Genomic DNA, 18,354 nt, shown 5'->3' with positions numbered 1-18,354 from the left:
GTTGTGGCTTGTGAAATTACGGGTGATTCCTGGGAGAAAAGACAAAATGGGAGGGCAGCGGGAGATGGGTCTAAAATACGGGAGAAACCCGGGGAAAGCAGGAGTGTTGGCAGCTGTACAGTGCATGCTGTGGGGGAGGGACGGAAATACGCATGCACGGCTTTGTGGAGACTGTTTCTATACAACGTTGCACAACGGAGAATGACAAAAAATCATTTCATGATCAAATTTTGATTAATTGAGCAGCCTTGCTTTAAGGGTATTTGCTCTGGTACTGGTATTATTATTTTTTAAACAGTACCCAGTTCTACACAACATATGCATTTGTATGAGGGGGCCAGAAAATTACAGAAAAATGAGGCCAGTTAATAGAAAAGTGCAGTAAACACACAGAAAGTGCTTGAATATTTCTGGTTTTGAGACATTTTCTGCAACATGGTTCCTTGTCTTTTATTACCTGTGAGATCAATACGTGTGACATGTATGCATCTGACGCGCCAGCCACAGATGTGCCTCACAGTGGTGCATGATCTGTCAGATCTCTATGCAGACACTGTGACACTGCCCTTACAAACCCTCTGTGTAGCTGTTTGTGAGGTGATTATATGAATGTTGTACTACAGTGTAGAATAGGTGGAACAACACGTGTGACATGTATGCATCTGACGCCCCAGCCACAGATGTGCCTCACAGTGGTTGTCGTGGCCGAGTGGTTAAGGCGATGGACTAGAAATCCATTGGGGTCTCCCCGCGCAGGTTCGAATCCTGCCGACAACGATGTTCTTATCTTCTTCACGCGCTCTCTGATGGAATTCTGACAAATGTCATGTCGCCCCACCAGCCATGAGCAACGGAGGGACCTCGTGGATGAGTAGTCAAATGTCTTCAAAAATGAAAACCTTCTTGCTTTGAAGCCAGCCAGTCTTAGAATTGGACTGCTCATGCTTTTGCAGAGTCCTTTACCTCATAGAAGCACTACGTAAAAAATTCTCTTTGATATCATTTCGTTTTTGCAGTTAATTAATGACTACTCGCCTTGGTAGTCATTAATGATATAGCTATTAGTTACAGATATGTCAAACTACATTCTTATCTCCTAGGTGTGCCTCCATCTCCTCTGTTGCTCCTCCTCTCCTTGTCAAACTCTTATAATGATATAAAATGCTGGTCGGGCACTATAATCAAGCTCTTCCATCACAATGGTGGTATAGTGGTGAGCATAGCTGCCTTCCAAGCAGGGTTCGATTCCCAGCCATCGCAGTTTGTTTGTATTGTTTCAAAGCAAGCAGTGACCTCCAGGGATGAAAAGTGAAGTCTATGGGAAGTGCCCAATTGCAGTTCCTTGAATGCCCACTTGAGGCTGTGTCCAATAGCAAGCCAATCACAATTGACCTTCATGTTAAAATGCCCAAAATAACAGCAGAGATAAATCCTGGTTCAATCAAAGTTTTTGCTTCCTAATTTCGCTGTTCATGAAAACTATATGGGGGGTCAAATGTTTATGTAACTTCGCCATTTAAATTTTATTAAGGCTTAAGCTTATGTAGAATCAAGGGAATGGTGGCTTTGAGTGACAGAAGTGCGCCGTCACAGGCAAGTTGCTACCACTGCGTGAACATTGATTAGGTATCATGAACATGGTATAGCCAGATTCACAGAGTATTGGTGCAGCGGTTGCTATCTCTCTGTGGTTTCAGTTAAACAATGATACAATAAAACCTTCATGAGTAAAAAACTTGTAAGAGTATGTTGTCAAAACACCTGTTCAACAAGCATAAGCATGTAGAAAACCAGTGTTTTCAACTGCTTTGCCTGCAGCCTTCCACCAACCAACAGTTTTATTCAACCACAGACTGACACTCTCAGCTTTGAGGCTGAATGTTAAGAAAGTCAGGTGAACTTTTGAACCTGATACAAGTTCAAGCACTACTGTACAACCTCTAATGTCCAGTGTGATTGACTCTTCAGCTGACAGCCCTGTCAGTAGTTGGGTAAGGCAAGGCAAGGCAGCTTTATTTATATAGCGCATTTCATATATTACATTTCAACTTATAATAGTTTAGACTTAGGATAAAAACATTTTAAAATTATTTATTAGCCCTCAATGGGTTGGCAGACGGCTAGTGCTAATCAGGTGGGGGTAAAGGTTGTTGTTGCCAAGTGGTTAAGGCGAATGTAAATAAATGTAAATAAATCATTCAAATCAAGCTCTGTCTGATCAGTACTTAGGTTTATATCTGCATCGAAAATGTATGCTTAATGTGGTTAAAGCAGGGACTGCACTCATCTGTAATAGATACTGTTGATCTTCTCTTCTCTTCTCTTCTCTTCTCTTCTCTTCTCTTCTCTTCTCTTCTCTTCTCTAGTTGGTGTACCTCCCTCTTCCTCTCTTCTGCTCCTCCTCCACTCACACTCTCCTCCCCTCTCCCAGTTGATTCTAATGCTGATGTAAACTGCTGAGTTGGCAGTGAATTCTTCCTTTTCCGCAGCGATGGTGGTATAGTGGTAAGCATAGCTGCCTTCCAAGCAGTTGACCCGGGTTCGATTCCCGGCCATCGCAGTTCTGTTTTATTTGTAATTCTATTATTCAGATATGGGTTTGTTTGGTTTGGTCTGAGCTCATTCTAAGTTTTACAAGTTTTACAGCAAAAGTAAGTAGAGTGGTATGTAGATAATCTTTACAGAAGCCACTACAGAATGTTTGGAGGATAATCTCTGTACTTTTATTACTTTAAGACAGATTGTAAAATTGCAAGCTAGAGCGTGTTATGGTTGAGTGGTTAAAGTGATAAAGTGAGCCAAAAATTCATTAACAGACACTATTGGTACTTTAGGAAAACATTCACTCTGCAAAGTGGCTGACTTGAAGTATTTTAAATCTTGTTACTAGTTTGTAGTCTTCTTCCATGTCTTTGGTGGTGTAATACTGTGTTTTCTGGTGCATTACAGCCACCTGTAGAACAGTGTAAAGGGTTTCTGCCAGAAAAGTAGTGAGAGGGGGGAGTCTGTCACACAGTAACAGAGTGAGCTATTCCTTAAAGGAGCTATACTGCTCAGGCCCAGCAGGCTGACGGGCTTACAATACACTGGTGGAAACCCTGGTGTATCACATCACCAGTGTGACTATGCATGGGAAAAATGAAAAAAAAACATTTGTAAAAACTTCTCCATAGCGCTACAAGAAGTCAGAAACTCCACAGGGAACGTTTAAGCTGGGACACTGATGAATCTTTTATTAAACATTTTATCCTTCTTTACTGTTTTATCAGCAAAGTGCAGTAGAAAGCATATACTCTGCATCCTCTCGCATTTTCTCCATCTGTCACTTTATGGACAGCTTGTAGAGCTGAAATAGAGATCTCTTTGAAGACAAACTCTCAGGGGTTTATAGCTGAGTGGTTAAGGCAGTTGGGTTCTCACTGGGCAATGCATCATGCCAATAATGATTTTTTTCATGCGCTATCTGCTGGATTGTGTGAAAGCTGTACACCAAGACTGAAGATTAAGTATTCACTCGCAAAGAAAAGGCACTTATTAATAATTCACTTTCTATGAAGTTGTTTGAGTTACAGCATTTCCTCTGTTGAATAATTAACCTTAAATCGTGACTGTTCAGAAGAATGACAGGTCATCGTGGCGATGGTGGTATAGTGGTGAGCATAGCTGCCTTCCAAGCAGTTGACCCGGGTTCGATTCCCGGCCATCGCAGATGTTTTCTTTGCTGTGTTTATAGTAGAAGTGCAGTTTATATGTTCTGAGGAACCAGAAGAAGCTTGGTTTTGCTGTCGGAGATGTGTGGCTCTCTCATGATAGTTTACAGGTAGAAATTAACTTAACAGCTTCATTTTTTTTCAATTTTCTCTGCTCATAGGGGACCAATCTAAAAAACTAAATTGCACCTTTCCACAACCCACAGCTAAACTTAAAGAAATCTTATTTCCAGCAGTGAATTTGTTGTTTAAACTGTTTCCACATTTGCTCACTTCTCTTATTGTGGCCAGCAAAGTACAGTATCAGTTTTATTTAACAACTAATGTGAGTAAAACTGCTCTCCACATTTGTGGAAAAAAGGGAACAATGACATTTGTAGGTTATCATGGCCTAGTGGTGGACTAAAAATCCAACGAGGTATCCCTGCACAGACTCAAATCCTTTTGAGTAGAAACAGTCAATCGTTATTTTGCAGAGTTCTCTACGGACAGACACTACTGAGTCTGGAGAAATATCAGATTCTGAATCACAAAGACAAGTAAACCACAGCATATTTGGAAGAAAAAAAATGCATATTTAAAAAAGAAAATGTAGCAGACGGGACTGTAGGAGGCACTTTAGGAGGCATATCCTCATGGATATATAGGAGGTCAGGGTACATCAACAAACAACCACTCAGTGAATCAGAAACACATTCATTCATTTGTTTTAAGGTAATTTAGGGTAGGTCACTCAGCACTTTTGATAAGAGTCACGCAACATTTTCAGTTTACACATTGGTGAAAGGTTTCAATTGTGTACATGATAACCAGGCACAATCCAGTTGCTGTCTGTGTGTCATAGACAGCAGTGCTGGCATTACACAGTATAGAACAGACCAAGTAAACAAACCACTACAGCTACAAGTTATGGAAAGACAGTGCTTTTATGCTAAAAGTGTTTTTGAAGAGTAAGAAGCAAACCAATGGGATCACAGTGACATATGCTTACATTCTGCTCAATGTGCTGCAGCTAATTAGCTACCTAACCTGCTAACTGATATTAGAAATGCACTTTTCCCTGGTGAATGTTTCATCGATTCACTACGAGGCAGTTTTGACACTAAATAAAGATGAACGTGATCTGTAAGGATTGTGTCGTCATCCAGAGTTGTCGTGGCCGAGTGGTTAAGGCGATGGACTAGAAATCCATTGGGGTCTCCCCGCGCAGGTTCGAATCCTGCCGACAACGTTTGACTGTTTTGAGCTGTGGCAGTCAGATGCTATTGAGACTTCAGAAATGTCTGATGGACATATATTGTAGATGCAATGTGACTCAGCAGAGGTGTCTGAAGTAGTCAAAAGCTCCTCAGTGGAAGGCAGCTGTTGTGGATGAGATTCGCCTTGAGATGGAAAACCCTAAAAAAATTGAACTGTCATGACAGACTGGCAGATTGGGGTGGTGGTTCCTTTTTTAAAAAGGGGACTGATGTACCCAACTATTGGGGGATCACAAAACTCAGCCTCCCAGAGAAAGTTTACAGCATGGTGCTGGAAAGGACTGACTATGTTGTGACAGACTACTTCTCAGAGGGTGTTGGGCTTAGACAGGGTTGTCCCTTGTCACTGATTCTGTTTGTGATTTTCATGCACAGAATTTAAAGGGGCAGCTGGAGGAGGTGAGTGTCTGGTTTTGGGACTTTTATTCTACCCACAGAATAACCATGTTTCCTTGTGCAAGGCCAAAGCTTATTGGTCAAGTTATCTATGTTCAGTCAACAGATTAATGTTTCTAATATTGATAAACAGGGGATGTAGCTCAGTGGTAGAGCGCATGCTTCGCATGTATGAGGTCCTGGGTTCAATCCCCGGCATCTCCAGCAGGCTTTATGTTGACAATAATAGATGGGTTTTGAATAACCACACATAATAGGACATTTCACAGCTGTAAATATGAGGATTTATTCACCTGTGCAATTAGTGTAATCAGGACATAGCAAAGTTTAAAGTGTAATGAGAAAAGACAAGAAGACCTATTGAATATTTCTCACTACGGTACACAACCACAATAGTGGTTATTTGCAGGTCATGGTGATGCGACGCACCTGTGGCTTGTTTGCTTGTGTTTTATTATCTGTCAGATCTCTATCCAGACAGTCATGCACCAAAACTGAAGAGTGACACTGCCCTTACAAACCCTCTGTGTAGCTGTTTGTGAGGTGATTATATGAATGTTGTACTACAGTGTCGAATAGGTGGAACAACATGTATGCATCTGACGCCCCAGCCACAGCAGCTAACCATAAAAACAAGTGAAGCCGATGGGAAAGTGCGTAATGCAGTTCCTCTGATGGCCACTTGAAGCCGGCTCCAAAAGCCAACCAGTCCCCATTGACCTTCACGTTAAAATGACCAAAATTACGGCAGAAACAGATCCCGGCACGGCCTGCTGCAAACGCAAGGCTCCGCTCAGGTTTTATATAGACAATGACTCTGCATGACAACACACTGCATTCCAGCTTAGATTAAGCTAAATGCCCTTTTTTTAATTGTCTTTGCGCGTCGGCGCTGTCTTTTGCTGTTGTGAGTGCAGGGGATGTAGCTCAGTGGTAGAGCGCATGCTTTGCATGTATGAGGCCCCGGGTTCAATCCCCGGCATCTCCAGGAGGTTTTATGATGACAAGAAACTTGTAGCAAAAGAATTCATACTGAAACCAACATACACACAGCTTGTGTATGAGCTGGACACAATGTTAAAAGTATAATAAGAAAGGACAACAAGACCTGTTGAATATTTCTCACTACGGTACACAAGCACAATAGTGGTTATTTGGAGGTCATGGTGATGCGACGCACCTATGGTTTTATGTGTTTTATTACCTGTCAGGTCTCTATCTCTACCCGGAGGTTTCCGCTTCCTTTAAAACAACACAGCTGAACCGGGGTCAACTGCTTGGAAGGCAGCTATGCTAGCAGCTATGAAGGCAGCTATGCATGACAGACAGTCATGCACCAAAACTGAAGAGTGACACTGAAGAGTGACACTGCCCTTACAAACCCTCTGTGTAGCTCTTTGTGAGGTGATTATATAAATGTTGTACTACAGTGTAGAATAGGTGGGACACGTGTGACATGTATGCATGTATGGGGTCTCCCCGCGCAGGTTCGAATCCTGCCGACAACGACAATTGTCATGTCTCCCCACTAACCATGAGAACCATAGGTACTTGTCTTCAATGTCTTCAAAAATTAAAAGAGAAGAACCTTCTTGCTTTTAAGCCAGCCATTCTGAGAATTGAGAGTTGATCTGGAATACTTATGCTTCTGCTGAGTCGTTTACGTCATAGGAGGACTACGTACAATATTCTCTTTTATCATTTAGTTAGTCCTACATAGCTTTTGTAGTTATTAATGATATATTTGTTACAGGTATGTCAAACTACATCCTTCTCTCCTAGGTGTGCCTCCATCTCCCCTGTTGCTCCTCCTCTCCTTGTCCAGCTCTTATAATGATATAAAATGCTGCAGGCCTCCATAGCGATGGTGGTATAGTGGTGAGCATAGCTGCCTTCCAAGCAGTTGACCCCGGTTCAGCTGTGTTGTTTTAAAGGAAGCGGAAACCTCCGGGGCTGAAAAGTGACGCCCATGGGGAAATGACAAATCGCAGTTCCTCCAATGGCCACTTGACGCTGGCTCAAGTGGCCATCGGAGGCCATTCCACATTAAAATGTCCAAAATTACGGCAGAAACAAATTCTTGTACGGCCTGCTACAATGAAGAACACGTGTGACATGTATGCATTTGACGCCTCAGCCACAGATGTGTCTCACAGTGGTTGTTGTGTCCGAGTGGTTAAGGTGATGGACTAGAAATCTAATGGGGTCTCCCCAGTGATGATCTGATGCACCTGTGACATGTTTACTTTTTTTTTTTTCCTTTTCCCCCATTTTAAAATGAGGTGTCCAAAACAGTGTCCTTTTCTCTACAATGAATGTCCCTCTTCAATGTAACTATATGAGGGACATATTTTAATATCACTCTTCCATTTAAATTTTATTTAGCCTTAAACCCACACATAATTAATGGCATTGGCTTGGGAAGTTAACTGGGTGCCATAACAGACAAGTCACTACCATGGAAACATTACATAACCACAGCAAAAACCCACCCATATGTGTCACAATTTCAGTGTGATTTCTGTTCATTAAATTCAAATGTAAAATTTTGATCATCCAAAACATATTGTTCACCAATTGGTTTTAATAAAAGCCCATGTAAGCAGTTAGATGTACAGTTATTTCTGATAAATGCATTTTGTCTTAATGTTCTTGGCCTCATTTTCATAAGTGAAACAACCTTGTCACAGTGAACTATACACTGCCATTGTGCTAATCAAGCTAGCAGATAGCATTAGGGTTAGCTCCACCTCTTCGTTAAAATATGGTCACTTCTGGCTCCAAAATTCCATGATGCCGATGGTCAAGATACAAACTCAAAATGGGAGTCCACAAACCAATGGGAGGCATCACATTCATCTCAGAGAAGACTGTTGGTTTATTTTAATTTCTCTTTATTGTTCTTGGACCATGGAAGGTTAATCTTGTCTTGTCTCTTGACTCCATTGTTTGTTTGAACCCTTGCTAGGATCTGGCTAGGTTAACAGTGCATTTTCAGTCTATGCTTAATCGTAATAAAATATTCTGACCAGAAAAATTGACCATCAAACTCCTTAGAGTATTTAAGTAGAGCTAAATGCTAAAACATTTTTTTTTTGGGAACCAAATTGTTCACAAATTGCTGCTCCATAAAGCACATATCGTGTATTTCACTCTAAATGGGACCATCATTTACAAAATTAACACCTTGCTATATTGAAGAGGACTTGAAACTAGCCATTGATTAGGAACGTATTTAGTGGGATAATAAATCAAGTGAGAAAGAGGGTGATTTTCTCATGAACGTCCAAACAGTCAGACTTCTCTTTGGAGCCAATGGATTCGCCCCCTGCTGGTCACTGCAGCGTACTTAAAGCATTTCCTCATTGGTTTTACTTATCTGTCAGGGAGCTACGTAAATTCCCCTGATGTTTACTGTGGTTGCTTTCCTTCCTGCTCTTTTTATGTTTCGTGGTGGCTGGTAAACTATGAAGTGACTCACTACAGCTCCCTACTGCTATGAATTTTGGCCAAACAAAAGTAGGAGTAGTTTCACACATTTTTTTTCCTGCTCAGAAATCTAACTTGCTTTATGAGAAAGAACTGACTTTTTGGTACATTTAAATTACCTCAATTGTTGTATAGTTGCTCACATTACGACAACGTTTCACAAATGTGTACTGGCTCTGGCTTTCACTGCAGTGCAATGATTTTTTATGCTTTGTCTTCATCAGGAGTTAGAAATGCTCTACAATGCAACCAAGATGAATAAATATTACATGGTGTATATGTAACGCTACACACTTTATTTTTCCTCTGACCTGTTGACATCGTCTGTCTTTCCGTAAGGGGATGTAGCTCAGTGGTAGAGCGCATGCTTTGCATGTATGAGGCCCCGGGTTCAATCCCCGGCATCTCCAGGAGGTTTTTGTGTTCAATTTGAACTGTTGGCATTCACAACCTGTAACCTAGTATTCAGGTGTAAAATCAAAGTTCTTTACTCTGCTCTGCTAGAGGAATAATAAACTCATTAACTAGCCAATGAAAAATGATCAAACATGAATTGGCATCTCTGAGATATTGAAAACAAAAAAGAACTTTACAATCTTCACATGCAAAATAGAAGCTGATGCTGGCCTGCTGTATTAAATTAAACCACAATGTACAATTCCAAGGTGGACAATCAATTTAAAGTTGAGGGAGTCAGTATAAAGAAGTTGCAACTTTACCACCATAGTTGAAACCTGAGAAGACTGGATGAGTCTTTCAGAGTCTGCAGTTAACATAAGCTGGAAATGGGATGTACAGCAGCTGAGGTGGGTTCTCTACTGTTGACTTATAGAACATAAGACAAAATAATCTTTGCATTTAATGTGAAATATTGGATACTTTGACCTCTCTCGATGTCACACAATAATTTAAATGAAATCATCTTGACATGTTTAGACGGTAAATCTCTTTTTGGTGAAACTGCTTTTAATTCTTCTGAAAGATGACAAGACCCCAATCAGCCACTGTTGTTATATGGTGTAACAAGCAAAGAGGGTTTGGAACCATTTGTTTCATCTTTAATGTGTTGTATTTTACAAGCTTATCACATTTGTTTTTCTGTAAAATCTTAATCTGCAAAGTATAATATCATTTTTGCCTTTTCCATTAACAAGAGGTGATTATACCCAGATAAATCCCATTTCTAATAATGAGCGTTCTCACTTCATTGCAACTACTAGAAGCAAAGAGTTGTCTCTTCTGTTACCAGCAGATGGTAGTATGCAACTGTCACTGCTGCTACCACTATGAGATCAGACTCAGAGGCAAGCCCCTCCACAGCAAAGCTCACCGCCCACTCACATATGACACGTTTAGAAAGAGGAAGAGTAGGCCTGAGCTGCTGATAGGAGAGAAATACCTCACACATTTTAATCACTTGGGTTTCCCTGATGCAAAATCAGTAGTAGATACCGCCTATGACTAAATGAGAACAATTAAAGTGTTATAATGGAGGACTAAAACTGTATTCACATCTCATCTGTGTTACTGAATTGCTTACTGGGGAATATAGGAAAACCCTCTATGCTGTTTCCAATGAAATGGCTCGGGGTTTTTCACCATAATATTGCTTTTTCTTGCTGACATTCTATAGAATATGTATCAGTCATGCAGTCTTGCTTAATTGGAGGTAGTTAGTATTCATACTCACATCACTATTTTGGACTTCTTCAGCAACTAAAATGCATTTATTTTGGATGTGTGATGTGTATCTGAAAAATATTAATATATTAAAATATTAAATCTTAAATAAAGAGATGTGAAAGTCTCAAATTTTAATCAGGGAGAACACAACTTGGTAATTTACTCAAATGTTGGATGGCTAGCCATGAAATTGTATGTTCATGACATTCAAGGCTTAATGACTTAATTCTCTGACTTTTCTTCTAGCACTGCCATTGTAGGTTGGCATTTCCATATTTTAGTGAAATGTCTTGACATCTATTAGATGGATCACCATGCAGTTTGATACAGTCAGTCAGTCATCCCCTCAGGATGAATTGTGATAACTTTGGTTTGGTTAACACTAGTTTTACATCTAGTGCTGTCATCAGATACATTTTTTTGTACCTCAGTACTTGCAAAACTACACAGCCTCAGTTATGAAATTTTAATGCAAATCAGCAAATGTGTGCATGATAACATGCCAAACTAAGATAATGAACATGATAAACGTTATACCTGCTAAATATCAATGTTTTAGGATTGTTACTGTGAACATATTAGCATGCTGATGCTGACATTATAGAGAAATTAACTGAAAGCAACAGTGTCTAAGTACAGCATCACAGAGCCACTAGCCTGGCTGTAGACTTGTATCCTTTTTATAAAACAATGAAACTTTGTTCCGTATCAGTCTATGTGGGTGCATTCAGTAAGCAGATGCTGCACTTTCCAGTGTGACTTCTGTATTTACTTTTATAGTAGAGAGAGAAACAGAGAGGGGGGAAGTAAAGTGTCCCCCACCCACTCTTATGTCACCATGGAACCATGTTCCCCAGCTAGCAAACAAAAGTCATCTGTCCTTTCCATTAACACTCATCAGTGATCTAGACTGTTATTTCTCTATCAAATACCACATCTCTGCACATAGCCTCTGGTTTAACAGCTGGAAATCATGAAAGAATTCAAGCAAAAACCCCTTGTTGCTCAGAAATATTATACTGATGTGACTTCATCCTATTTATCATTCAAGTTATTGCAGTTTATACATTAAAAATGACTGTCCCTGCATAATCTTTTGCACTTGTTCATGTGTTCAGTGTCAATACAATGCATGTACTGTGTCAGTGTTCAGTGTTGCCTTTACATGAGTCCAGCTGTCAAATAGTGATGACACAGTCGAGCTTATCCACAGACTGAATGTGAAACATACTGACACACAGTTTTAATTTCACAGGAATCTCTTTTAGTTGTGAAGTGGAAAATCCAAGCTGAGCAATCTGTTTAAATAGATGAAGCGATCTGAATGAAATCACAGAGCTTTTTATTGTATCGACAGCAAAATGACACACTTCCAGTTTTGAACATTGTTTAGTCAAAAACACACAGCCAACCTCATCTCACAGGATGTACAAAACACAAATCAGATATAGCATGCATTCCACAGAAGCGTCATTTGCATAGCATGATCATGATATTAATATTCCACAGGAATAAACAAGAGGAAGTCCATAAAGACCTACATATAATCATGTTTGCATAGTGCACACATGCTTGAAACAGTAGCTTACATTGTTAGTGAAAAAATAACTTTACTTTCACGAGGAAAAAACATATAATGGAGTTGTTACTGTGTACACTGAAATAAAAGCATATACAAACATCCCCTTAAGGAGCTTCAGAATATTATACAAAAACTTAATGCTCAACAATACACAATGCTTTTCATTCAACACTGTCCCGCAGTGTTGCTGAGTTACATCAGCCCATTTCAGCGTCAAGGCACAGCTTATTCCATTCATTATAAGTCATCCTGAGTCCTATAAACAGCCCATCAGTGAGCAGTGTCACCTGCAGCTGTTCATCTGTCTGAACTATCCTCCACACTGAAGACTGAGCCAATTAAAAGACAACAGTAAATTATCAGTTGGCTTCAGCTGAAGTTTAGAGAAATAAATGGTCATGATGGTCCAGTGCTAGCCATATTCTGATGTGGGGGGGCCTGTCACCAGTTTAGTGTAACCTGGCAAGGCCCCCAGGTCAATGTATAAGGAGCCCTTTCTCCTCGTGTGTCCAGAGTCTACAGAGTACAGCGAAGATTCTGCAGAAAAAAAAAGAAGTTCATGTTATTATTTGTCAATCTTTCTAGTGGGATTGCATTCATGAACGTGTATCTCTGGAAACACCATAACCACACCTACGTAGGTCCTTACCTTGCGTGGTGTCATGGTGTTGGCTCTGCTGGCGCAGCATGATATGGTTGGCCTCCTCCATTGCTGAATCGAGGCTCCAGCAGCGGGGCTGATCCTCTCTGGGTGGATTGATGGCCTCGTCCTTCAGCAGCTCAGATGCCGAGCTCCGCAGACCAGGGTTCCTCTCCAGGGCTCGCTCCAGGAAGGAACGCATGGCCAGGCTGCAGTCCTCTGGTATGTCCTCCAGAGGGGGTGCCTGCTTGTGGATCTGCGGGGAGAGAGACAAGGAAAAACTGGATTAAGAGAAAGCTACATTGTGAGAGACCAAAATAGTTGTAAAGACAGTCAACGCCTGTGATAAAGCAAAAACAACTGTGTAGAACTGTGACCCAGTTTTTCTTTTATGATTGACACTGAGTAGCAGCTTGTAAAACAAGTTTGGCTATAGTATAAGAGAACAAGGAAAGGCAACAAAGAGGCTTTACCGTATAACATTACTTCTCCATAACAGCAGTTTCATGAGGAAGTGAGTAACATTGAGTAAATGATAATCATTGCAAAAACAGAAAAGGCACTTCTTAAAAGCATAAAACCCATGTAATGGAAAATCTGTAGAAGAGACTGACTAAATGGGCTATAGGTCACATTGTGCAAACATGCTGTTTTTACTCATAATCTACGCTATGGAAAACCTGAACAAGGTCATGAAAAAATGTGTCACTCTTTTAAAAAGGTACAAGGCACAAGATACAATCTCAAAATAATGTAAATATGATTCTTTTAAACAAGTGCTTACAATGTAAAGGTAGGATGGGTAGGCAGTACGTGGATATCTCTTCACCCATGGAGGGCTACCTGTCTGCATATGAATGATGGTGGTACCCAGGCTGTAGATGTCTGTCTTGGTGTTATGTCCGCGACACAGAACCAGCTCTGGACTCATATACATCTGGAAAAAGAAGGAATAACATTATATGCATTGAATGTAATCGTGTATAACAGAAGATAATGGTGTGAAAGTAGTTCCTCTTTTTTTGTTGTCCCCAAACAGGAGAACAAGCTCTTGCAGTAAAAGGGGGTTTTGCAACCTTTAGACCCACCGAATGTGTGTCAAGGTAATGGCAGTACAGAGTGTGAGAAGTAAACTCACTACCAGAGTTTGTCTCTGGTAGTGAGTAGCCTCTCTCTCTCTCTGTCTCTCGCTCTCTCTTTCTCTTTGCTGGAAATTCCAGCCTGCTCTCCTATATTCATGTCAGCCTGAGCGGCCCAGTGTATTTTCTAGCTGTGTGTCTCTCGTATTATTACTGCTGGGTGTCTGCCCTGGGACTTTCCACAAGCCAAGCCAGAGAGGCCCAGGGTGCATGTACAAAGACCCACATATGCAAATATGCAAACACACGGGGCAGAAAACATGGGAAAACAAGGATGCAGGATGGGAGAAAAAGACCCGTGAGAAAACTAAAATTTCCCAAGTGCTGATTAAAAGATGTGCAAGTGCTGAGAACCCCAAGCAAGAGCAGACTATTATTAGCATCTTTGATGACCTAACAGATGAGCACACTGACTGCTCTGCACACAAAACGCTTGACAATCATTGGCTTTTCTATAATTATTTTGGAAAAGAGAGATGAGTGCTGACAAGTCTTCAAGACTAATTTCTTAAAATCCCCAAGGAGGTCTAGCCTGAAGTATTGATTATAGTAGCAATTACAAAAAAACAGCAATCCATCCATCTAAGGCTTTGGCTTGAGGCCTGTGACAACTGTAAACAGCATTACCACAATGCACGTATCAGGTCCCTGGCTTATTGTCTTACCTCTGTTCCTCTCATGTCTCTGGGAATATAGATATCCTCTGTCATCTGCACTGTGAGGCCGAAGTCCACCAGAACTGCCTTGTCTGACATCAAGACAATGTTGCTGGCTAAAGACAAAAGAGAAAGTAAAGAGTTAGGATTTGCAGATGTGTATCACAGAGGCTGTTGTGTTGTGCATGTGCAGTGTTTATGCCATGCTGTGCAGGCTGGCGTTTAATAAAATAAAATGATTAATTAGTGACTTGTCAGACATGTGGAACTGGCTTGCACACAGTTTGCATGGATTTCAACTGGGAAAAGGCGACTGAGGCCTTCCAAGTAGAAGTCACATGGGTTTTGCAAAGGAACTTAACAGATAATTTGAGGGCAAGCCTTTTGTGACAAGTCTCATCCATGTGCTTAAAAACCCTAACCGAGGTATAATTACATATTTTGGTTACAGGCAGGAAATACTAAGAACCTCAGCAACAAGTCAGAGGGCTAGGCTGGTCATCTTCCTAAGTCACTCGCCTCTCTAGACCCTACATTTAACCCTTCTGCAGAGGAGACAGCATGAGAAACAGGCTGGAATTTCCAGACACTAAACAACCTTCAGGACATGAGGCTGACAGATGGCTCTGGAAAATGCTTTGAACCTGACCAGTGTGGAGCTACGTAACATCAAACCTCAGCTGAGCCCCACCTACTGTTATAAGCCTGTTTTCTTGTAATCTCAGTCATTAGCTAGCAGACTCTGCCTTCCTTTGATCACTTGCTCAGAAATAGTCTTTCAAACCAACAAAGAGGAAACTATTCGAAAACCTTTTCAATCAATTGCTCTAGAATCTTGTCAGTTTGAGATTTCTGTGGTGTTTTTGGTTAATCTACTTCCTTCCTGCCATTGAAGACTCTCGAGAATTATTCACAATAACTCTGTGGCTTGACTTTGACGTAAAACTGACATCACTCTATTTCCTTAACCATTTGTACTCTATATAAATGGTTATATATAGAATCTCTTACGTTTGATGTCGTGATGGATGACATTGTGTGAGTGGAGGTACTCCAGGCCCCTCAGGACTTGCTTGGTCACCCAGATGATCTCAAACTCCCTCATGGGCCCACAGCTGTCCAGCTTCTCCAAAACTGAGCCGCCCTCTCCGGCCTCCATGAACAGGTGGATGCTCTGGTCCCACAGCAGAGCGCCATACAGCTCGGCGATGTTCTCATGGCGGAAGCGGGCCTGGAACTCCACGTCGGCTGCTTTGAAGTTCTCCATGGGGATCTGTGAGGGTTATAATGAGATATAAATAAATGCATCATTGCAAATATGTCATCCTATTTAAAAGGGGTAGTTTGACATTTTGAGGAGGTATGCTTAGAGCTAGTTGATGGTCTGGAAACAGCTAAAGTGTGTTTGAGTGTGGTATCAATCAAACCTAACCCTCCACAGAAAAAAAGGGGCACGTCTTCCCGAAATGTAGAAACATTCCTTAAATGTGTTGCAACATTGGCCAATCAATCATGATTATTTAACAGCTCTGTTTTATAAGGCTATTTGCTGATAAGCAAGACATCTGTCGTAACTCCCAACTGCTGTACCAAACACATAAACTGCTGCCGGTAAGGTTTCTCCAGTCTTTTGGTAAATGTGTGTACTCTACACTGTGTCAACATAGTAATTTTATGATAGCACCAGACTGGGAAAGTACTTTTTCTTCATCTGTCAATATTTTCTGTGCAGAAAAGGGTAAACACACCTCAGGTGCAGAGGAGGAAAAGAACAGAGTGTGTAGTGAGGAGTGTGCCAGGAACTGCTGGAGTTAAATCAGGGCACGCTATAAATTCACTGTAGTATGAATTTAACATCAAATGTCTAAAAACATCCAGAGGAGCTGTGGGAAGTTACTGTTGAATTTCCATTCTTACATTATTCTTAGCCCGTTTTGTAAGTTTGTTTCAGAAACATGTTTTTTTTTTAAAGAGCCGTGTTCCTCTTTCACTTCAAGGGAAAATGTCATGTTTATTTTAACAGTCATTCAAGAGCAGTTGCTCCATGAACAAATAGTCCCTGGTAGATAAAACTCTGGCACCCAGAGACTAAGAGTTTGCGAGAAGTCAGCTTAGATTGAATTCCAGGCATTGCTCAGCATTACTCACCAGTTTGCAAGCCATTCTTTTCCTGGTTTTGGAGTCTTGTGCCAAGTGGACTTTCCCAAATGAGCCCTTAGGCACAAGGCCACAGCCGTGATTCTTGTAGGTCAATTTCCATGGAAACAGGAGAAAGTCCATGTTGATCTGGTAGCGACCTTTTTTTATAGCCATGTCTTTCTGCAAACACAAGTCAGTTTTGTTTTTTTAAAGAGGGAAAATACTGCATGTTTTTATAATCTGATAGTTAAAGGTCATCTGAGTCAGACAAATGGTCATGCACACTAACAATAAGTAAGACAAAAAAACTGCTTCTCACCTTATTCAGCAAGACTCCCATCTCCTTTTGCAGGTGTGGCAGGGCTGCTGTGTCCATGCTTGACAGCAGGTTGACAAAAGACAAGAGATCTGTCACCGTCCCATACCTAACACCACCACCACCCCCATCAGCGTAGTCCTTCTGCTGACTCCCTAAATCCCCGGCCTCCTCATTCTCATCCATCTCCTCTTGGGAGAGCCCTTCTTCAAACGACAAACCCCCTTCCTCCTCCTCCTCCTCTTCTTGTTCCAGCTGATAGAGAGTCTCTGCAGCGTTGATGATGTCCTCTAAATTCATGTGAGCCAGCAGCAGTTCAATGCCATTGTCATATTTGTACTTCATCTTGGCGCTTGACTTGTCCTCCTCGAGCTGAAATGAAACATCTGGAGTTCAGTTTGAGGGGTTTTTCAGTGTAGAATTACAGGAGATCCTATCGGTGGGTTTATCACTAAAGTTCATCTGTGTGTGTGGAGAGCAGGATTTACAATGACACTGCTTTGCTTTGCTTCAGTGGGCTGGAGAAGCAGGGAGGGGCTTAAAACACTGTTTTCCAAGCAATTGCAGGGAGTTTCTCAGTAAAGCTGGGTAAACCCCAGGAAAGCTCGGACCTTATTTCTACAACTATAAAACACTGACAATGGTGATAATCTCTTTATGAAAGAAAAAACGCTCATCAACGCACTCTGCTGGGCTTGTTGAAACTTGTTAATCACTGCGTGCAAACGCACACATTTGCAAAACATATTTTTAAGACAGAAGAATTAGCTTACCCATCAAAACCCACTTGTTAAATATGAGAAAATAATCGAGATAGATTTTTTAACACAGTGTGAAAGTAGCATACATATTCTGAATAACTGCATCTAAAGCAAAACAATCGCAGTAACAATTCGGGGATAATGTTCAGAATTTAAAACAATCTCTAAACTGTGTAATCGCTTTTTTTATTCCAGCAGGTAACACTGCCTACTATAATATACTAACCTAGACTACATTATTATAACGTCATTTGAAGTACAGACAGGCAGTACTCACCGAGCGATGGTTAACATGTGTATATGAAGCTCAGCGAGGTTGTCTCCTCTCCATCGTCCAACACAGACTGAGTGAGAGAGGGCGGCTGACTGAATGTTTGAAGGAAGTAAACAGAGGAAGTGAGGCCGATCATTGCGGGGGCGACCTGCTTTAATGTCAGGTGGCAGCGCTGCGCTCTGTGTAGGTTTCGTTTTCCCTTTCTTCCGTTTTATCATATGAAAAACAAATTTCATGTGATTCAATCGCAGAATCACAGAACACTAACTTTCACGGAACCTCGGGTGTTTTCCTGAAGAAAAAGTGGCAT

The 18,354-nt window shown here is 41.1% G+C and overlaps 1 protein-coding gene and 7 non-coding genes across 8 annotated transcripts; 7 read left to right on the top strand and 1 right to left on the bottom strand.

The window, feature by feature from the left end:
• Positions 1-695: 695 nt before the first annotated feature.
• Positions 696-777, top strand: trnas-aga (transfer RNA serine (anticodon AGA)). Its single transcript has one exon. It is a non-coding gene; the product is annotated as a tRNA-Ser (tRNA).
• Positions 778-2,488: 1,711 nt separating this feature from the next.
• On the top strand, positions 2,489-2,560 carry trnag-ucc (transfer RNA glycine (anticodon UCC)). The gene has a single exon. It is a non-coding gene; the product is annotated as a tRNA-Gly (tRNA).
• A 1,076-nt stretch (positions 2,561-3,636) lies between these two features.
• On the top strand, positions 3,637-3,708 carry trnag-ucc (transfer RNA glycine (anticodon UCC)). Its single transcript has one exon. It is a non-coding gene; the product is annotated as a tRNA-Gly (tRNA).
• A 1,151-nt stretch (positions 3,709-4,859) lies between these two features.
• Positions 4,860-4,941, top strand: trnas-aga (transfer RNA serine (anticodon AGA)). The gene has a single exon. It is a non-coding gene; the product is annotated as a tRNA-Ser (tRNA).
• A 556-nt stretch (positions 4,942-5,497) lies between these two features.
• trnaa-cgc (transfer RNA alanine (anticodon CGC)) lies at positions 5,498-5,569 on the top strand. Its single transcript has one exon. It is a non-coding gene; the product is annotated as a tRNA-Ala (tRNA).
• Positions 5,570-6,281: 712 nt separating this feature from the next.
• trnaa-ugc (transfer RNA alanine (anticodon UGC)) lies at positions 6,282-6,353 on the top strand. The gene has a single exon. It is a non-coding gene; the product is annotated as a tRNA-Ala (tRNA).
• A 2,839-nt stretch (positions 6,354-9,192) lies between these two features.
• On the top strand, positions 9,193-9,264 carry trnaa-ugc (transfer RNA alanine (anticodon UGC)). Its single transcript has one exon. It is a non-coding gene; the product is annotated as a tRNA-Ala (tRNA).
• A 2,594-nt stretch (positions 9,265-11,858) lies between these two features.
• On the bottom strand, positions 11,859-18,131 carry map3k8 (mitogen-activated protein kinase kinase kinase 8). The gene is made up of 8 exons (XM_053342262.1): positions 18,048-18,131; positions 17,013-17,381; positions 16,703-16,873; positions 15,566-15,827; positions 14,564-14,670; positions 13,544-13,696; positions 12,769-13,015; positions 11,859-12,656 (listed from the first exon to the last, which is right to left on the bottom strand). The coding sequence occupies exons 2-8, from the start codon at positions 17,352-17,354 to the stop codon at positions 12,532-12,534; spliced, it is 1,407 nt and encodes a 468-aa protein (XP_053198237.1). The 5' UTR covers positions 17,355-17,381; positions 18,048-18,131; the 3' UTR covers positions 11,859-12,531.
• Between the last annotated feature and the right edge of the window lie 223 nt (positions 18,132-18,354).

Source organism: Scomber japonicus, chromosome 21 (assembly GCF_027409825.1).
Source record: "Scomber japonicus isolate fScoJap1 chromosome 21, fScoJap1.pri, whole genome shotgun sequence".
Lineage (NCBI taxonomy): Eukaryota > Metazoa > Chordata > Actinopteri > Scombriformes > Scombridae > Scomber > Scomber japonicus.
The sequence above is the reverse complement of the archived record's forward strand: the minus strand, read 5'-3'. Positions and strand labels throughout refer to the sequence as shown.

Coding starts and splice junctions, on each gene's coding strand:
- map3k8 (XM_053342262.1), bottom strand. CDS start 17,354: ATGAAGTACAAATATGACAATGGCATTGAACTGCTGCTGGCTCACATG. Junction 14,671..15,565: donor CATCCATCACGACATCAAAC/GTAAGAGATTCT, acceptor TTTTGTCTTTAG/CCAGCAACATTGTCTTGATG. Junction 13,016..13,543: donor ACCCATCCTACCTTTACATT/GTAAGCACTTGT, acceptor CTCTCCCCGCAG/ATCCACAAGCAGGCACCCCC.